The sequence below is a fragment of the Balaenoptera ricei genome, chromosome 9, assembly GCF_028023285.1.
Source record: "Balaenoptera ricei isolate mBalRic1 chromosome 9, mBalRic1.hap2, whole genome shotgun sequence".
NCBI classification, from domain to species: Eukaryota; Metazoa; Chordata; class Mammalia; order Artiodactyla; family Balaenopteridae; genus Balaenoptera; species Balaenoptera ricei.
The window spans coordinates 44,994,587-45,013,560 of NC_082647.1; the positions used below are offsets into that span (position 1 = coordinate 44,994,587).

Sequence of the window (18,974 nt, forward strand, 5' to 3'; positions counted from 1 at the left end):
ACCTTAAACTCACAGTGAAAGAACACAAAGTAATTATTTTCCAGTTTCCACATTTTCCAGTCCACATTTAAAGGTTCCAAATACTTAAAACTTCATAACTTTCTTAGTAGAGAGTTCATAGTTCAAGGGTAATATTTTCTATTTTTGAACATGTCTTCTACACTTGATGTGTTTTTTTCAGCAACTCTTCTCTTGAAGCATCTGCAACAGATGACTGCTGGCAAAGTAAGCCAGAAGTTTATATACCAAGTATAGGTTTACAAGCCTATTGGTTTAAAAATATCCTGCCCTAATTTTCAATGTCTTCCTTAGAATAGCGCCAGAATGCTGACATTTATACCTTAGTCTTTACACTTCTATAATGATAGTGATTTTTCTATTAGGACTGCAGTATCACTTCATGTGAGATTATCTTTGAGTAAGGATAAATTCTGGTCAGATTGCCAGTGAGGATTAGGAAGAATGAAATATCGTCATTGAAATTTGCAGAGTATCTAGTAAACTATTAGGTTTACTTATTAAAAATAATGTCCTAAAGTTGGCCATTATCAAATTTCTGATCACTCTTTGTTTTCATTTGTATAAATAAAATAATGAAGAGACCATGAGAAAGATGATTAACTCCTTTACCTACTAACACTGGCTTTTTTTTTTTTTTCTTCTTTCCTTTTCTACTAAATAACTGGCCTTTGAAATCTATCTTGTGATTTCTATTTTGTGATTTCTATTTTGAAATATATTTTGTGATTAGCACATGGAAAATCAAACTATAAGTTCCTTATTTGTATAACATTATAAAATAAGTTTCTTGGGGGCATTTAAAGAATTCTCCCTAATTAGATTTTCAGGGCAGCAGTGAAAAGAAAAATACACAAACTGGAAAATGAAACTTTCTCTTGATACAGACATAAAACAAAAATGAAACTGAATAGCAAAAGGTGGGAGGGTAAGAGAAGGTGGTAGAAGAAAAGAAAATAGATTTCAAAGGCCAGTTATTTAGTAGAAAAGGAATGAATGCTCCAAAAAGAGCCATACTTGGGGGCGGAGAGTAGAGAGGAATTGGGCTACTTGGCTATGTGTAACAAAAGACTTGAGATTCCCAGATATTAAAACGTATTCTTCACTGCTTGAATTGTTTTCCTTTGAGCTTTTCAAATGTTTCAGAGTATGTGATATTTTTGTAAACTCCACTGTACTTTTTCACATTCTCCTTCCTCATTTTCAAGCTAATAAAATGGTTTTATTTAAATAGTGCCTTCTGAGAAATCTAGAAATCCTTTTCAGATATTAAACATTGAAGAAAAGCCATAAGCATTTAATATTTTACGCTTTGGAGTCTATAAATGAAGAAAGAGACTTGCCAGGCAGTTTTGATGACAATATTTTTCAGATGTGAAAAAATGGAGGTATCTTACTGTTTGGAAATACTGTTTATTCAACTCTAAGATACCATCAGTTATAAGATCATCAACTTACTAACAGCCTTTCTGAGAGGGGTGGGAAATACTTTTTTAAGTAAGATATTTCCCAATTTTATATATGTACTTTAAGTGGAAGGGGGGATGGATTTTAGAATTTGAGAATTTTTTTATGTCTGCTACACACATTTTAATTATAAAGAACACAGATCTAATGTTCAACTTCTATTGCTAGAGTTTAAGAAAAAGTCAGTTTTTCCCTCTCAACTAACTTACCCTTTTTAAACAGTGCTTTTATTATAAAATTTTGCTTACCTAGAATAAAGTAAAGGTAAAGTCATTGAGGAACAAAAATAAATAATTTTCCCTAAAATTTATACTGCAAAAATGAAACTTAGTATAATGATAGGGTATTTTTAAAACTTCTTTTGGTTTAACAAATAGATGCATATAAATTTCACCCAAAACCCTTAAATGATCATTCAATTACATACTATTTTGTGCCAGACACTATGCTAGATTCAAACACAAGTCAGATCTTAGTCACATCATTTCACAAAATTTAAGATTTTAAAATGAGAAAATTGAAGAATAAATTTGACTTGTGTGGATTATGCTTCTCCTTACATTCTTATTCAGTAATAATAATGCATAATTTTCCCACAAACTTCACCCTTACATGTACAGATGTTGATAAAGTGTTCTTGCAATAGAGCATTTTCTTGCAAATATATACTTCACTGTAATTCTATTCAAATCTTATTAACACCATATAAATTCTTATAGGAGAGCTGCAGCTTCTCCATACACAATTTTAACCCAAAACTTTGTGAGACAGAGTAAAATCTTTGCTGAGCTTCTTAGGAAAGAAAAAAAAATGCCTTCAGTAACTGGGTATTTCAATCAAACCAAAAGCACCTCCCGGGTATGTCATTAACATAAAGGAAGAGACTAAAATGTGTATGTATGTCACATGTACTTTTTTTCTCTCTCTTTCACTGTGACATCACCTGGGAAAATCCAGAAGATTGGATAACCAAGAAATGCCTAATCAAGATTCTGCTGTACATGTGAAAATGGTGGGTATTTGAATATTTCCAGTTCCATTTATTAATGGAGAATCTTCACCACTTTTACCTCTGTCTCTAACCAGATAATTAATTATGGGACTGTAAATGTATACAGATCTTTCTTCCCAATGTTAGACACACAGTAGAACTTCGAATGTTTGTTGAATTGAATTTCTTTGGAATTCTTTTTGCTTGAAATATAATGCGCATTAAAGTGTTTCTCGGCATATAAAATGATTACCCCGTTCCTTTTTGTGCTAAATTTTCCTTGCTCAGCAACAGCACACTTAAATCATACAACATGAGATCTTTTATCTTAGGCCTCTGAATTAAAATGACCAGCATTTAAGAATTTTTAAAAACTTCATGAACAGCAGTAGCTTTCATTGCATTATAGAAATTAGGATGAAGTAGGGAAAATATAGGCTTTGGCATCAGAACTGGCTTCAGATCTTAACTCAGTCCTTGATAGCTGTGATACCCTTGAATGAAGGCAACCATCTCACCTTTAAGGAATGGGTGTGAAAGCACCAACTTTGTGTTGTTTTCATTCATATCTTTTCCCAGATTTATTAAGATTTAATTGACAAATAAAATTACAAGATATTTAAAGTGTACAGTGTGATGATTTGATATGCATATACATTGTGAAAGTTTACCCCATCTAGCTAACACATCCATGACCTCACAAATTTCCTTTTTTTTTTTTTTTTTGAGAACATTTGAGTTCTACTCTCTTAGTAAACTTCAATTTTGTGATAGTGTTAAACATTATGATCACCATGTTATACGTTATATCCTCAGACCTTATTCATCTTATAATTGAAATGTTCTTATATTTAATGAAAAAGTATATATAAAGTACCTCATAGCACATAGTAAGCACTCAGTGAATGTGAATCTCCTATATTATGTTAGTAAGTGTTTTAGCTCTGTATGTAGCATTTATTTGTATGTGTGGGGAAAATTATGTCCATCCTCCTTATTCATAAACATTTTTTAAATCACAGTTTCTGTCCTTTAAAGAGGACAACTGCCCCATGATCTCTTTCGTATTTTCTCTTTCTGTCCTTTTTTTTGTTCTTCCTCTTCTCTATTTTTTCATCCTTTTTCTTTCTAGTTTTCTTTTTCTGGTTTGAGCCTATAAACCAGAACTTAGCATGCAAACAGCTTTGTGTCACAATTAGTAGATCTCTCGTTTAACTTTCCTCATCCAATATGTGATGGGAGGTTAAAGTTGACTCAAAGTGCTGATTAAGCCTGTCATCAGTATACTTAGAGCTGTTAGAATAAAGCACATGAAATTGCCGATATTTTCAATACATCAAATATAGTCCAATATTGGCAGTTTTGTATGGTTCAGCCTAATACTTGGACATGATCTTTGCATCCGTTGCATGATTGGCATTTGATTCATTGGTACTGAGCATGAACATTGCTGAATTAAATCATTCTAAACTCATTTTCTTGCTTGAGTTGATTTTCTTTTTCTTTTTTTTTTTTTTAACCAAAATGAATACAAGAGACATAGGAAAGTCTTAGCATATAATTTGTTGTTACCTGGATCCTAGAACCTTCTAACATGTGTCTCCTTTAGAAGCAAGTAGCAATGTAGTTAACCCACAATAACACTATTGAAGGAAAACAAGCCAAAAGATGATATATACTTAAATACTTTTTACTATCATTGCATGAATTTACACAATTTTTATCTTGGGTTTGCTTTTCTAAAAACATTGATACATCTTTAAGTTGATATCTCCTTAGGATGTTATTCTTAACTTTTCATGATCTGAGTCCAAATCTCTCCTTCCAGACTTTACACACACTCACACTCTTCTCCATGTACACTTAAGTTCTAGAAAAACAGAGCTATTTATCCTTTTCCCACATTAGACCCTGTACTTTGACCCCTCCCCAGTCTCAGCATACCCAAATCCTGCTTCACTCTGAAATCCTAGCTCCATTGGCCCTCCCTCCTTTGACCCCAGCAGAAGTAATCTCAATTTCTTCTGTTTCTCTAGTATTGTACTTGGACATCTTGGCAATGTATTAGTTATTTGGGTTCCTGTATTATAATCCATGTTAGAGAACATGCATTTGAGTATAAGATGTATATCTTACTAAAACTTCTGTATCTTTTACAGAGTTGCTTAACAGAATGCCTTACAGTTAAAGACTATATGGTAAATGAAGGAAAGAATTTGACCTACACTCCCTTAATGTGGAGACAGGCCAGATATGTGGTAGGCAGGAGAGACGGCTATCAATAAAATTTAGCAGTGCATAATCTTCAAAGTAAATCATAGAATCATCCAGGTATGTGAGTGAGTAAATGTACCAGTCTGAATAAGTGGTTTTAAAAATCTATACTTTTTATGTCATCACATAAAAATTGTAGTGCCCACTCCTTTGTACCAGTAATGAAGACTTTTGCTTGTACCATATCTGAACATTGGAAAACAAAGAAAAAATATCTTCCCTGAGAGCTTCAGACAAAGATTCTTAAGTAATTCAAACTAATTTTGATGTGGCCGTGTTTAGAAAAATACAGGTAGACATCCTTAGGACAATTTTGTGACTACCATGCAGATATTCATTTATATCATCTCAGTGTATCCACAAGATAATATCAAATACTCTAATATTGCTATAGGGTTGTGAACAAAACTATATAACTTTGAAATCAATTTCTTTAGAAATCATGCATTCTGAATATGTAAGTAGACTAATAATTAGGAATTCATTTCATCTGTACAAATACAGTATATTAAAGATCAGCCAGAATAAGTATATTTTAGGTTTTCCATAGTTATCTTTAGCATTGCTTCAGATTAGGCTCCAGTCAACCAGAATACCCTGATTCTTGTCAGGAAAGCTTCGCTCCCTCCCTAACATTTTATATTATGGCCTTAGAAAATGAATTTGTTTTCTTTTGCTCACAAATGATGGAAATTTTTAGCCCCTTATTTTTCATAAAATTGTATTATCAAATTGGAAAGTTTTCGAAAAATTTAAAATAACTTGCCCTTCAAATTTCAAGTATCATTATTTTATGTATCACCAAAGAGGAAGGTGTATTTTGTCCAAGAGGAATATGAGGAAGGGATTTGAGGAGGTAACAAAAGTATGTGACATATGATGAAATGCATACTCCTGCAGTGTGCTTCATAATGTTCTAATATTCTGATATTCATTGACACATTTCATATATAAAATTGTATTTCTTAGGCTGTATTCTAAAATATTTGAGTAAAATGTCCAATATCTCAAGTTCCTGAGAAGTATTTATCATATACTTTAGTAATATTGTATGTGTATTGTGGAAAGGGGGGTGTGTGGTGTATTACCATATAGTCCAAGGCAAGTATAATTATAATTTTTTTATTTCTTATGCCGGTGTCCTCCATCCTGTCGTGTTCTCTGGAGAGAGTAGCTGCCCTTCCATCTGTTTTCACCACTGGTATTTCACCCTAGTACTGTTTGAGTATTCGCTACTCATTTATCTGAAAATGAATGGTTATATTTTGTGCAGAAGCAGGGATATGAATGCCTCTAGCCACTGGTTCTCTTTATTTTCACCGTCAAATAAACCAATCTAATAGTTGTTTAGCCTAGCAGAAACCAGCCTACTTTGAAGTCCTGTTTAAACATGGCTTTTTAAAATTAAATGTATTGTAATATGTGACTTGCTGGAGGCAGGACATGTTCCTCAGTATCGACACACTGAAACAAAATGTCTAATTTTCTTGGCGAAAATACAGTAGGTGACATATACCCTCTATTGCTTTCATCAACAGGTTAGTTATTGAATCAAGCATATGCTGGTTGTTATGCATCTGCCAGTTAAGGCAGAAGTAAGAGCAGAATTTAGTTAGGGGATCATTTACTAGCTAAGGTATTTGTAAGGGAGCAACAGAAGTGATATTCCAAAACAGCAATGATTCCTAAAACTCAACAAGAAAACAGTATAAGCATCATGTCATCATATCTCTAGCTTCTCGTGTCTGACACAAAGTAGACACATGATAAGTATTTATAAAACAAGTGAATGGATATTAATGAATGAAAAAAAGGAATGTAGGGACAAATGCCTATTGGTTTTTCTCATCGATTAAAAAATCACAATAAAATAGTGATTTATTTAGATGATTTAAATAACCTTCTTTATTCTTTTGAAACCCTTTAAAGTCCATTTAAATTAAAAAGGTCACTGTATGAAGGTTAGTTGCATTGCAGGTTATCCTATCCTATTTAAATATGGCTTTTTAAAATTAAGTGTATTATAAGTCCAGGTCTTTCATTCATGGAGAAAAATTTAATGTTCCCACTTCTCTTTCCTGTACACTCTGTATTCATCCTCCAGTCTTAGGAAAACATTTTAGCTTTCTTCTGATTTTCTAATTTTGTCCATTGTGTAGCGACAACATGGGACCTAATAGACTTAACTGGTCAGACTCTCTTGTAGCAGAGATACAAGGTCTGGGGAATTTTTCATAACTGTGTCCATAACACACATGAAATATGTTAATATTGGTGATAACACACCCATAATAATAGGATATAAAGTAAATAAATATTACCTGATACAAACCACTATAGAATCTTGATTTGAGGTTCAGTTATTTTCTTTTTATACTGTGAGCTGACTATTAAACGATTCATAGTTTCCTTCCCCCAGTCTGCTTGTACAGCTGTAAGAGCACTGTGCTGGTGCTGATTTTACTCTGATCAAACTCTGATCAATTTCATTATATCTGTGATATGGTAGAAAAGAGAAACAATATTTATATAACATTAAATTGTTGAGCGAAACTAAAGCCTGCATAAACCAGCCTAGTGGCAGCTTCTAAGCCCAGGTGGTCTAATACCTAGTAGGGTCTTAACTTGAAATAAATCCATTGTAAAATTTATGCCAAGAACAAAGAAGTTTTGGGGGATATAGTACAATAAAGAAGCAAAGATCTTGAAGCAACTTTTCAAATTAAATACATTAATATTAATTTCAAAAAGCCAGATGCAAGGACTTCCCTGGTGGCGCAGTTGTTAAGAATCCGCCTGCCAATGCAGGGGACACGAGTTCAAGCCCTGGTCCAGGGAGATTCCCACATGCTGCGGAGCAAACTAAGCCCGTGCGCCACAACTTCTGAGCCTGTGCTCTAGAGCCCACAAGCCACAACTACTGAGCCCACGTGCCACAACTACTGAAGCCTGCGTGCCTAGAGCCCGTGCCCCACAAAGAGAAGCCACCACAGTGAGAAGACCGCGCACCGCATCGAAGAGTAGCTCCTGCTCACCTCAACTAGAGAAAGCCCGTGCACAGCAACGAAGACCCAACACAGCCAAAAATAAATAAATAAATAAATAAAATTTTTTTTAAAAAGAATGCATTTTTTTTTTAAGTACTGTTAAAACTAAGGTATTTACTTTAAAAAAAAAAAAAAAGCCAGGTGCAAAAGTATGTAATGAGAATGAGATAAATTATGTGCATATACATACATGATTGCAATCATAAAAATGAAAATAATGGAAAATTGATTAAAATGTTTACTTGTTTATCTTTGGGCAGTAGAATTCCAGGCAATTTTTATTTCTTTTTTATACTTCGGTTTTTTCTGTGGTAAACATGCATGACTTTTATAATTAGAAAAATTGCATTTTCTGATAATGTATTACCAATGTAGTTTTGCCTTAATCTTCTAGATGGAAACTACTGATGTGCTTTAAAATTTTTTGTACAAATAAATGGCAACTTGATATGGTGGTTTGCTTTTTTAAAAATAACGCCCCAACATTTTTACATCTTTAAATAATATAAGCTTTTTATATTATTCTGCTTAGTATCAAAGGAACCTGGGGGAAAAGGAATTTAAAATAGTTAATTAATTTCTTTGATTTTTAGATGCCAGAATTCCAGAAAAATTCAGTTCACATCAAGAACCCTACAAGAGTAGAAGAAATTATCTGTGGTCTTATCAAAGGAGGAGCTGCCAAACTTCAGGTGAATAATTATCAAGAAGCCTTTAGTATTAAACCTTTATTTTTAATGTTCAAGCAGACTCATTCATCCTATGTGTTGCTACAATCTAAGTAAAGAAAGTTTAGATAGCAAGCTTCGCCTATCCTTTTGGAATGTAAAATCTAAGAGATATATCTAGAATTGGGCTAAAATACGCAGAATGACCCACTGGAAACAAACAAAATTAGTAGCCTTGAGATAAATTTAGCTTTTCTTTAATATTAAGTGCTAAGCTAACTAGTGCTGTGCATAAGTGTTAAACCATCTTAAGTAAAATATTAATGTTAATAATATAATATTCTTTAAAATGTGTACAGTTTCAAGTTGTTCTTTTAATTTAATTAATCATAGTAGTTCAGGACTTTCCTGGTGGCACAGTGGTTAAGAATCTGCCTGCCAATGCAGGGGACACGGGTTCGATCCCTGGTCTGGGAAGATCCCACATGCTGCAGAGCAGCTAAGCCTGTGCGCCACAACTACTGAGCCCGCACACCGCAACTACTAAAGCCTGCACGCCCTAGAGCCCATGCTACACAACAAGAGAAGTCACCGCAATGAGAAGGCCGCGCACCACAATGAAGAGTATTCCGCGTGCCACAACTAGAGAAAGCCTGCGTGCAGCAACGAAGACCCACCACAGCCAAAAAAAATTTTTTTAATAAAATAAATCTTAGTAGTTCAAAGTAAGATGTAACTTTATTAGGAGATAGATAACTTTTTTTTTTAATTCTTTCCTTTTTTTTAAAGGAATGTTTTACATGTAAATTAAATCAACAGTCTGGATATTCAGTAAAAACTTATTCCTTTTTTTAAACATTTCTGAAAAAATATTTAGCCCAGTCTCCTAAGTTTCAAGAGTTGGTAAACGGCTGCTACGTATCATTCATTCATTGGTAGAGTTTACCTAAATAGACAAGTTAACTCAAGAATGTAACAGTTTCAATAATGTAAAGCTTCATGTAGTTTGCTTCCACTGCATTTTTGTACATTGACCAAGTAGGTTGAAATTGTGCAATGTTTTATTGCTGTCAGCAATAGTAACCATATTACCTGCAGTTGCAAATTCCTATACCGATTAGTCAGATTTTATTTGGCGACAGTGCTGGGGCACTTAAGGTTCACCTTGTAGTTAAGGAAATTCTCAGGACTTGATATATGAACTGCATTAGAAATCTCAGTGTAGACCGAATAACCTACGGTGGAGGGCAGGGACGGAACACAGTCTCATGCCTCTAGGAAATGTGCATTAAGTGTCTGGCCTTGGTGGCTGTAATTTCATAATGCCTTTTTCCCTTTTCTTACAGATAATAACAGACTTTGATATGACACTGAGTCGATTTTCCCACAGAGGGAAAAGATGCCCATCATGTCATAGTAAGTGTGGCATTCATAAACAAATTTATGAAAGTAATCATTATTTTAAGTTCCTTTTCTACCTGTATTATCTATGAGATTACTTGGGGTTTTTTCTTCTTTTTGGACATTGAAAGTGAGGGAGCCTTATTATTTTATTATTATATTTTTAGGATTTGTTTTCCCCATGTTACATAAATGGCTATTTTCCTGTATGGTTTTGGTTGCAAGAGGAATGAAGACTTCTGAAATTTTTCTCTCCAAATGTGGTCTATTTATTATTCAGGAAATATTTAAATGAATTTAAACTTTGAATTAGCCTAAAGAAACAGATTTATCAAATGCTTTGTGTTTTCTAGGAATGTTACTAAATTTTTGTATCATTGATAAACTAAGTAAAAGAGTGAGTTACTAAATAAATATCCAGTTAAAGTCTGTTGCTAGGATAATATACCTTTTTTGTTTTCCAAACTTGGCAGTGAGTTTTTAAAATAATACTCTTCAACCTGATATAAGCCCTCTCACTAACTGTTGGAACATGTGTAATTTGAGAAATCATTGATAATTTATTTTTAAAAACTACTAAAAATTGTACCCTTTGGCCCAGTAATTCCTCTCTGGAGAATTTCTAATCAAGTAATCCCAAATGTAGGAAAAAAGCTTTAGATCCAAGGTTTAGATTTTAAAACCATTAGATTCTCTAGGAATGCCATGTGAATTACAGCACTAACACCAAAAGTTGTAATGACCATGCTACTTGAGTTGGCATTTAAGTTAAAAGTAATAAGTTATTTATAGTACTAGTAGCATCAGAGTATTTCTTTTCTTTTTTTTAAATTTATTTTTTAATTGAAGTATAGTTGATTTACAGTGTTGAGTTAATTTCTGTTGTACAGCAAAGTGACTCAGTTATACATATATATATACATTCTTTTTTATATTATTTTCCATTATGGTTTATCCCAGGATATTGAATATAGTTCAGAGTATTTTTTTTAATGCCTAGTTTGCTTTCTTTCTTTAGATGTCATTGACAACTGTAAGCTAATTACAGATGAATGTCGAGAAAAGGTAAACACTAACTATAATCCAGAGTTACTCAAAGACTTCATTACCCTTTTTACTGAGAGTTTTTTCAGGTTCATTCATACAAACAAGAATGGTTGCAAAGTGCTTATAGCCATATCTGGCGCATAGTAAACACTCAATAGATCTTAGGTTTATTGTATGGACTATATGCTCCCAACTTATTTTAATGAAAAAATTAACAGTTACTTTTTAACAATAACAACAAAACTTACATGAGAAACTTTTAATAGATTACCAAAATATCCTGGTGTCCTTATATTAACTGGAGAATTAAAACAAAAATACTGTGACGGGAATTCCCTGGCTGTCCAGTGGTTGGGATTCCGAGCTTCCAATGCAGGGGGCATAGGTTTGATCTCTGGTCGGGGAACTAAGATCCCACAATCCCTGCAGCCAAAAAAACGTGCTGTGGTTTTATGTATTTTATCCCCTTAAATTGATCAGGAAACTGGCTCAGTTCTCTACTTCCTTGAGTAAGTGTCTATCTGTGTCTATTTTAACAAATAAGACTCCAAATATGAATCAAATTGAATACCTTCATAGGAGAACAAGAGTTTTTCGGTAGTGATAATTTGATTACTGGTTTCACTGAATTACTGACCTGAAAGTACTTTAAAAAAGCAAGGTAACTTTTTTTTTTAGTTTATTTATTTTATTTATTTATTTTTGGCTATGTTGAGTCTTAGCTGCTGCACTTGGGCTTTCTCTAGCTGCGGGGGCTACTCTTTGTTGCGGTGCGCGGGCTTCTCATTGCAGTGACTTCAGGCACACGGACTTCAGTAGCTGTGGCACGCAGGCTCAGTAGTTGTGGCGCACAGGCTCAGTAGTTGTGGCGCACAGGCTCAGTAGTTGTGGCACACGGGCTTATTGCTCTGCGATATGTGGGATCTTCCCAGACCAGGGCTCGAACCTGTGTCCCCTGCATTGGCAGGCAGATTCTTAACCACTGCGCCACCAGGGAAGCCCCCGAAAAAGCAAGGTAACTTTTTGCAGGTGTATTTAGTTACATGTAAACTAAGCTCAACAAAGATGTCTTCAGTGGATCTATGCATTAGCTAGGCATGATCTAATCATTACCATATAAAGCAGTTTGTGGAAAACACTTGCTTACATTGTTTTGCTTTCTGTAAAACTAAGCAGCTTAATGACAACTCTGTAGTCTTAACGATTGTTATTCACTTATTTCTAGTTACTGCAACTAAAGGAAAAATATTATGCTATTGAAATTGATCCTTTTCTTACTGTAGAAGAGAAGTACCCTTATATAGTAGAGTGGTAAGTGTGTATTGGGTGATGGGAGGGTTAAAAATATAAAATAACATTATAGTTACAACTAATGGTTTTCCCCTGCACTGTATATAAATAGATTCATAGATTATCCAGTGAGTTAGAGCAGTGATTAAATATGACAAAATGAACTCTAATTCTCTAATCACTGCAACAGTCTAGAATTTGTTTTGTTAATATGAAGATCAGTGGGAATAAATTTAAATCCTGCACTCAAGCCTTAAATTAAAAAGAAGAAAAAATTTTTTTTAAGTATATGGACAGATGTGGCTGAATGTATAAAGAAAAAGAATTAGGATTTAAGTTGACTCTGAATTTAGTTGGAGCCAGCAGGTGACATAGTTACTGAGAAATGATCCTCTGATGTTGGTCGCATTAATCAAAATGCAGCATTCCAAGCAGACCACAGTGAAAGCATTGTGTTGAGTCCTGGGAGAATGCTATTAAGAGAAATGTTGACAAACTTAGTCTGTGTCAAAGGAGTCCACTAAGATAACCACAGGAATTGGAGCCATCCCATTTGAGGAAGATTTCAAGGAATAGAGAGGATGCTTTGATTTGAGAAGCAGCAACTTGTGGTTTTAGTCTCAGAAGACTAGGAATGATGTTACTGGTTTTCATTATCCCATCACCTAACCTGAATACGTTGCACACTTAATTAGTGTTTATGGTATGAAACACTGAAAAGAGGATTAGACTTACTCTACGTGCCTCTCGAAACAGAACTAGACTTGGAAGGCTTAAGCCAACTGATTTCAACATGATGAAAGAAAGGACTGTCCAGCAATTAGAATTTTCTAGCAATGGTATAAACTTCCCTGGGAGAATGAGCTCACTAACATGATGGGAGCTGACTCAGAGAGGAGGGTCACTTAGGAACATTATAGGTAGATTTTTAGATATCAGCTAGAGAGGTTCTAAAGGCCTATTATACTGAGATGCTATAATTATAGGTGGTTTTATGTAATTACAAAGCACCTATATATAAAAATTTCCATAGCAAGAATTTTCTCTGGCTCACTAGGCAACATCTTCAGTACTTCGGCTCTTCATGAAAATTCAGACCACAAACAGGTGGGGAAAAATGGCTTAGCTCTAATTCTCCCTGCAATCAGAGAAATGATTGTGCCTCCCTAGCTTCAATTCAGTGTTATCTGTAGACTGAGGAAAGAGTTACACCTTGTATCCTTTCATTATCTTATTAACACATTTAAATTAAACCAGACTTTGAGAACTGGGAAATACAGTAAGAACGTGCATATCACATTTTGAGACACATGGGGTATACATTCATTAGTGATGAATTTAAATCTCTAAAATTTAAATTCAAAATTATGATGAATGAAATACTCATTTTCTCATACTGAAGAATGCTTTTTAATAAAGATAATAGTCTTAATTTGCTTTAATTGATATTCTCTTTTTCTTTGGTAATTGATATTCTCTTTATACTTTCCAGGTATACTAAATCACATGGTTTGCTTGTTGAACAGGCTTTACCAAAAGCCAAACTTAAAGAAATTGTGGAAGAATCTGACATTATGCTCAAGTAAGTTTCTCGGGTGTTTTTTTGTTGTTGTTAATTGTCTACAGACTTGAACTGTTGTTATATATGTATTCAAGTGTGGTTTTTTATTAAAATAATCTATAAAATATCACATATAAAAACATATCCAGAATATGCCACCTATCATAAAACAGTGGTGAGATAACGAACGTAGAATGACATATCAGATAATTTCAAGACTAACTTAAAAATTTATGAAACCAAGACCATTTTGAAATATTTTAGCAAAATACTTTTGAAAGACATGAAATATGAAAGGAATGTTTATAAATCAACTTGAAAAGGATTGTAAGCTCATGAGTCTGTTTCTGTTACATGATCTGCCTTCTGAATTCTCAAACTCCCCTTGAAAACTACTATCTCTAGGAAAGGCGAATATGTTTTAGCAGATAATAAAAATATTTGTAATATACGAATTATAATATATAAACATTTTTAAGCTTATTTTCAGTACTGTTTACCACCTTTTAAATTTTTCAACTCATTAGGTGAATATGATGATGCTATTTCTTTTTTCTCTTTTTTTTTTTTTTTTTTTGATGATGCTACATTTTAAGGTGATCTGCTTCTAAGGAGCAAAGCATTAAATTGTCAGAAAGAGTGTGAGGACAGCTAGTAAGTATTTCATTCCTTTGTAGGCAGCTTACCCTATAGTCCATTAAGAGTAAAATGAGTTTTGATTTTAAGATCAAGACATTACCTATGGCTGCCAGATCTTAGGTAAGAGAGATGCCAGATGTAAAGAGAATACACCACTCTGCTTTTCTTACAATAAGGAGTAGATGAGCAAGATGACAAGCAGGAGGTCTTCCAGCTCACCTTTTGTGGGTTTTTCAAGGTGTGCTTCAATTATTTGCTGTAAAATGATATACATTCTGAACGGTAGGTTTATATCCATATTCAGTGCAAGTCTAAAATCATCTAATTTGTACTGTTAGAATTTATTGAAAGGAGGATAAAAAGCTAACCAGTTTGAAAAACTTGCAGTAGTGTCATAGACAACAGTAACAGCCCTCTTGGGCAGTATTTTGAAATGAGAATATAAATGAGCCATAGAATCAAGTAGAAATATTTAGCTTTTTTAACTTCTAGGTGAAAAGGAGATATACCTTGCTCTTTAACACTCACTTCTTACCTCCATCTTACAGGGACGGATATGAGAATTTCTTTGATAAGCTGCAACAATACAGTATTCCTGTGTTCATATTCTCAGCTGGTATCGGTGATATACTAGAGGAGGTTATCCGTCAAGCTGGTGTTTATTATCCAAATGTCAAAGTAGTGTCCAACTTCATGGATTTTGATGACAGTGTAAGGATAGCAAATCATTCTTCATGATTAATTTTAGTATCAGAAAATATTTTAATCGTGTAAATGCATTTTAATTTATTATTTAATGTATATTCATTAAATTAGGCCAAGTTGATAGGCCTGCTCTGGAAATCATCATCTCTCCCAGGGTTATGTCTATATCCATGTTTTAAAAATAATATACCAAAAAATAATAATATACCCTTCTTCTGCTTCTGAAGCTGCAGACTAATAATAAAATTAGTAAAACTTCTTTTAAAGTAATTTAATGCAGCAATTCTGAACACTTAATATCCATAGATAGGGAAAAAAAGTGAATTAGAACTGACATTATTTGAATGAGTTCTAAGAAAGACAATATATTATGATATACATAAAATGAGACCTTTTGGTTGGGAAACAAATGAAAAGTAAAAATTGGGTTTTCAAATCATTGTGCTTTCAGTGGTTTTCAGTGGTTTTTCAATGGTTTTCAATGCATTTAAAGTGGTCTCTAGGAAGTCATTAACTTCTCAGAGCCCTTCTTACCTATCATGAATGTAAAAATACAACAAGTAGAACTTGCAGAACCTATTGTTTCAGAGGATTTATATTTTTAACAGGGGCTGCTCAGAGGATTTAAAGGAGAACTAATTCATGTGTTTAACAAAGATGATGGATCCTTGAAGAATACGGAATATTTCAATCAACTAAAAAACAATAGCAACATAATTCTGCTGGGAGACTCCCAAGGGGACTTAAAAATGGCAGATGGAGTAGCCAATGTTGAACACATTCTGAAAATTGGATATCTAAATGATAGAGTAAGTATATAGATGTCATTTAATTTTCTTTAGAAAAAAAAAAAATTAGGATGAAACTTTATAGACAATTGTTACCAATGGTGCCTGAGAAAGTAGTTATTTTAGAGACTTTTTTTTTAAATTTATTTATTTAATTTATTTATTTTTGGCTGTGCTGGGCCCTCGTTGCTGCGCACGGGCCCTCTAGTTCGGCGAGCAGGAGCCACTCCCCGTTGCAGTGCACGGGCCTCTCATTGCGGTGGCTTCTCTTGTTGTGGAGCACAGGCTCCAGGCGCGCGGACTTCAGCAGCCGTGGCACGTGGGCTCAGTAGTTGTGGCTTGCAGGCTCAGTAGTTATGGCGCACGGACCTAGTTGCTCCACAGCATGTGGGATCCTCCCAGACCAGGGCCCAAAACCGTGTCCCCTGCGTTGGCAGGCAGATTCTTAACCACTGCATCACCAGGGAAGCCCCAGTTATTTTAGAGACATTTTGATTTCTCTTTATCCCTTTACTTTGGTGATGATTAAGGGAGTTGGTATGCACATATGCATGCTATAGGTATTGGCGGGGAGGGAGAGTGTACATTCTAAATGAGGCGCCTCTGGCCTCTCCCCACTAGAAGCCCGTATCATTCCCTAGTTGAGAATCAAAAATGTCTCTAGACATGGCCAAATGTTCCTTGGGCACTATCTCCCCAGTTGAGAACCACTGGGCTAGAGAGAAATCATTTCAGAAGAAAAGCCACCATATGGGAAACTTCCTATGTCAATGAGTTTTAAAATTTTGAAAGTATTTCTTCATTTCAAAGGTTTTATGAAAGCAAATTAATTTACAACATTTTACCCAAAAGATTTAACATAGCAGTGAGATTTATATTGAGATTATTTACTTCTCCCCCCTGCATATTAATTTAATTTTTGTGATTTTTTTGGTTGTTGATTAGGTGGATGAGCTTTTAGAAAAGTACATGGACTCTTATGATATTGTTCTAGTAAAAGATGAATCATTGGATGTAGCCAACTCTATCTTACAGAAGATTCTATAAACAAGCATTCTTCAAGAAGACCTCTCACCTGTGGGTGCAATTGATGCAAGAGCTGCTCATCTGTTCATCTTGTTAAAAGATTTTATTTATAATATATTCTTGATCTTGAAGTTTTTCCTCTATACTGCTGAAGTATTTTCAGATTTATTGAATCCATCAAGTGGAAGCTCCTTTTTCTCCATCTCTCTCAACACACTCCTCACTATATTTTTTAACAGATTAAAAAAAAACTTAGAGCAAAAATTTGAAGAATAACTCCCTACATTTCCATAGTGAATTTTGTAGCTTAATGTTATTATGACATTTTTGAGAAGTCTTTTTACATTGGGAAAGTTTGTAGACGTTTAAAAAGTTTTTTGAAATGGTGAAATAATGTGCATGATTTTAAGTGTTGTCATTTTTATAATTTGGGTGAATTATGCTGATGGATTAACCATCTCCTAAAATTGTGTTATGTTTGGTTATTTTGTTTGGTGAAAATCGATATTTACCAAAAAATATTGGCACTTGATGTTTGAAAAAAAATCTATTGGTATCTACATGCCACTAATCATTACAGAATGTTCTATATTGAAGCACTGATGATAAAAATGAAATGAAAAGCCTTTTTAATTCTGTCAAGACTATTATTATTCATTCAACAGAACCTGCCATGTTTTTGTGTGTGATGTATGAATCCTAATGTCCTTGTCATAGTGGCTATTTAGATTATTTTCAGATTTACACACTATAAAAATAAAAAGAGTTTTGCAGAGAAAATTTAATCTGTCCTTCAGAAAATACTGGGGCCTAGGAAAATTGTTTTCCCCCATTGAAAATATTAGTAAAAGAAGGTACTATATTGAAAGTCTAAGCGTTTCAGAAATAGCCATAGGCAGAAAACAAAATGTAGCTGGGTCTCATGATGACTAAAACAGAGTACTTCAGGGTTAGGAACTGCCATTCCTCTATGCAGTCTGACTTCCCATTCTGAGTTCTGGTTGCCCCATAATGGTTTACACAAGGCTTAGACTTGCCCTTGTGATAAATTTTTTTAAAATAAATTTATTTATTTAATTTATTTATTTTTGGCTGTGTTGGATCTTCGTTGCTGCATGCGGGCTTTCTCTAGTTGCGATGAGCAGGGGCTACCCTTTGTTGCGGTGCGCGGGCTTCTCATTGCGGTGGCTTCTCTTGTTGTGGAGCACGGGCTCTAGGCGCACGGGCTTCAGTAGTTGTGGCTCACAGGCTGTAGAGTGCAGGCTCAGTAGTTGTGGCGCACGGGCTTCGTTGCTCCACAGCATGTGGGATCTTCTCGGACCAGGGCTCGAACCCATGTCCCCTGCATTGGCAGGCGGATTCTTAACAACTGCGCCACCAGGGAAGCCCACCATTGTGATAAATTTGACCCTGACTCTAGCCCTTGAACTGCAGAGTCTATGAGCAACTAATTGGTTTTCTTAGCATGTGAGCTATGATACAGACAAAGCATGATCCAGCTGGTTCTGGACATCTAGTGTGGTCAGTAATCTCTAGTCCAGTCGAATATGGTAGGGAGGCAAGGTCTTGTGATGCAAACCTTTTTCCTGCAGCCCATCCTTATCTTCCATCACTACTTCTCCTTTTTATAATAAACAGTGAAGCAAAGTACTCGGTGGCACAAAGTAGACTGTTCCCTGCTTGGGTATTTCCAGAATGGAACTCAAAACCAAGCTTCTTGCTTTAAAGCAGATAGCATGGCATGGGAGTATCAATTACCTGGAGGACTTTTTCACATAGAAAAAGTTGGGAATCCCTTATCTAATGAGAGCTCTTTACTCCTGTATTTGCTATTAGAGCTTGCCATATTGGCTATTTTCCATAGGATTTATAATGTGCTTCCACAAATAAGCACACTGCATGGTGTAAGTGTAAAGAATACTGAAGTTATGACCTGCATTCTAGTCATTGCTCAGTCCTTTGCTAAGACTATAGGTCAGTCACCTCCCTTTAAAATGAAAGCCATGAGAGCAGTCTCTACAGCCTCTTCTAGCCATTACCAGTTCAGAAATG

The 18,974-nt window shown here is 34.6% G+C and overlaps 1 protein-coding gene across 3 annotated transcripts in view; it reads left to right on the forward strand.

Annotated features, from left to right (window-relative positions):
• The window catches only part of NT5C3A (5'-nucleotidase, cytosolic IIIA), a 43,242-nt gene that overhangs the window by 23,152 nt on the left and 1,116 nt on the right, over positions 1–18,974 (forward strand). Inside the window, exons 2-10 of one of the 3 annotated variants that reach the window (XM_059933634.1) lie at positions 2,443–2,497; positions 8,391–8,489; positions 9,812–9,881; positions 10,885–10,931; positions 12,139–12,224; positions 13,696–13,785; positions 14,952–15,114; positions 15,717–15,917; positions 16,842–18,003. In XM_059933634.1, the coding sequence (XP_059789617.1) occupies positions 2,462–2,497; positions 8,391–8,489; positions 9,812–9,881; positions 10,885–10,931; positions 12,139–12,224; positions 13,696–13,785; positions 14,952–15,114; positions 15,717–15,917; positions 16,842–16,943 (894 nt within the window). In that variant the 5' untranslated portion in view covers positions 2,443–2,461 and the 3' untranslated portion in view covers positions 16,944–18,003. Of the gene's footprint in view, positions 1–2,442; positions 2,498–8,390; positions 8,490–9,811; positions 9,882–10,884; positions 10,932–12,138; positions 12,225–13,695; positions 13,786–14,951; positions 15,115–15,716; positions 15,918–16,841; positions 18,004–18,974 lie in introns of those variants that run through there. The other 2 variants (XM_059933632.1, XM_059933633.1) reach the window with 2 other exon arrangements.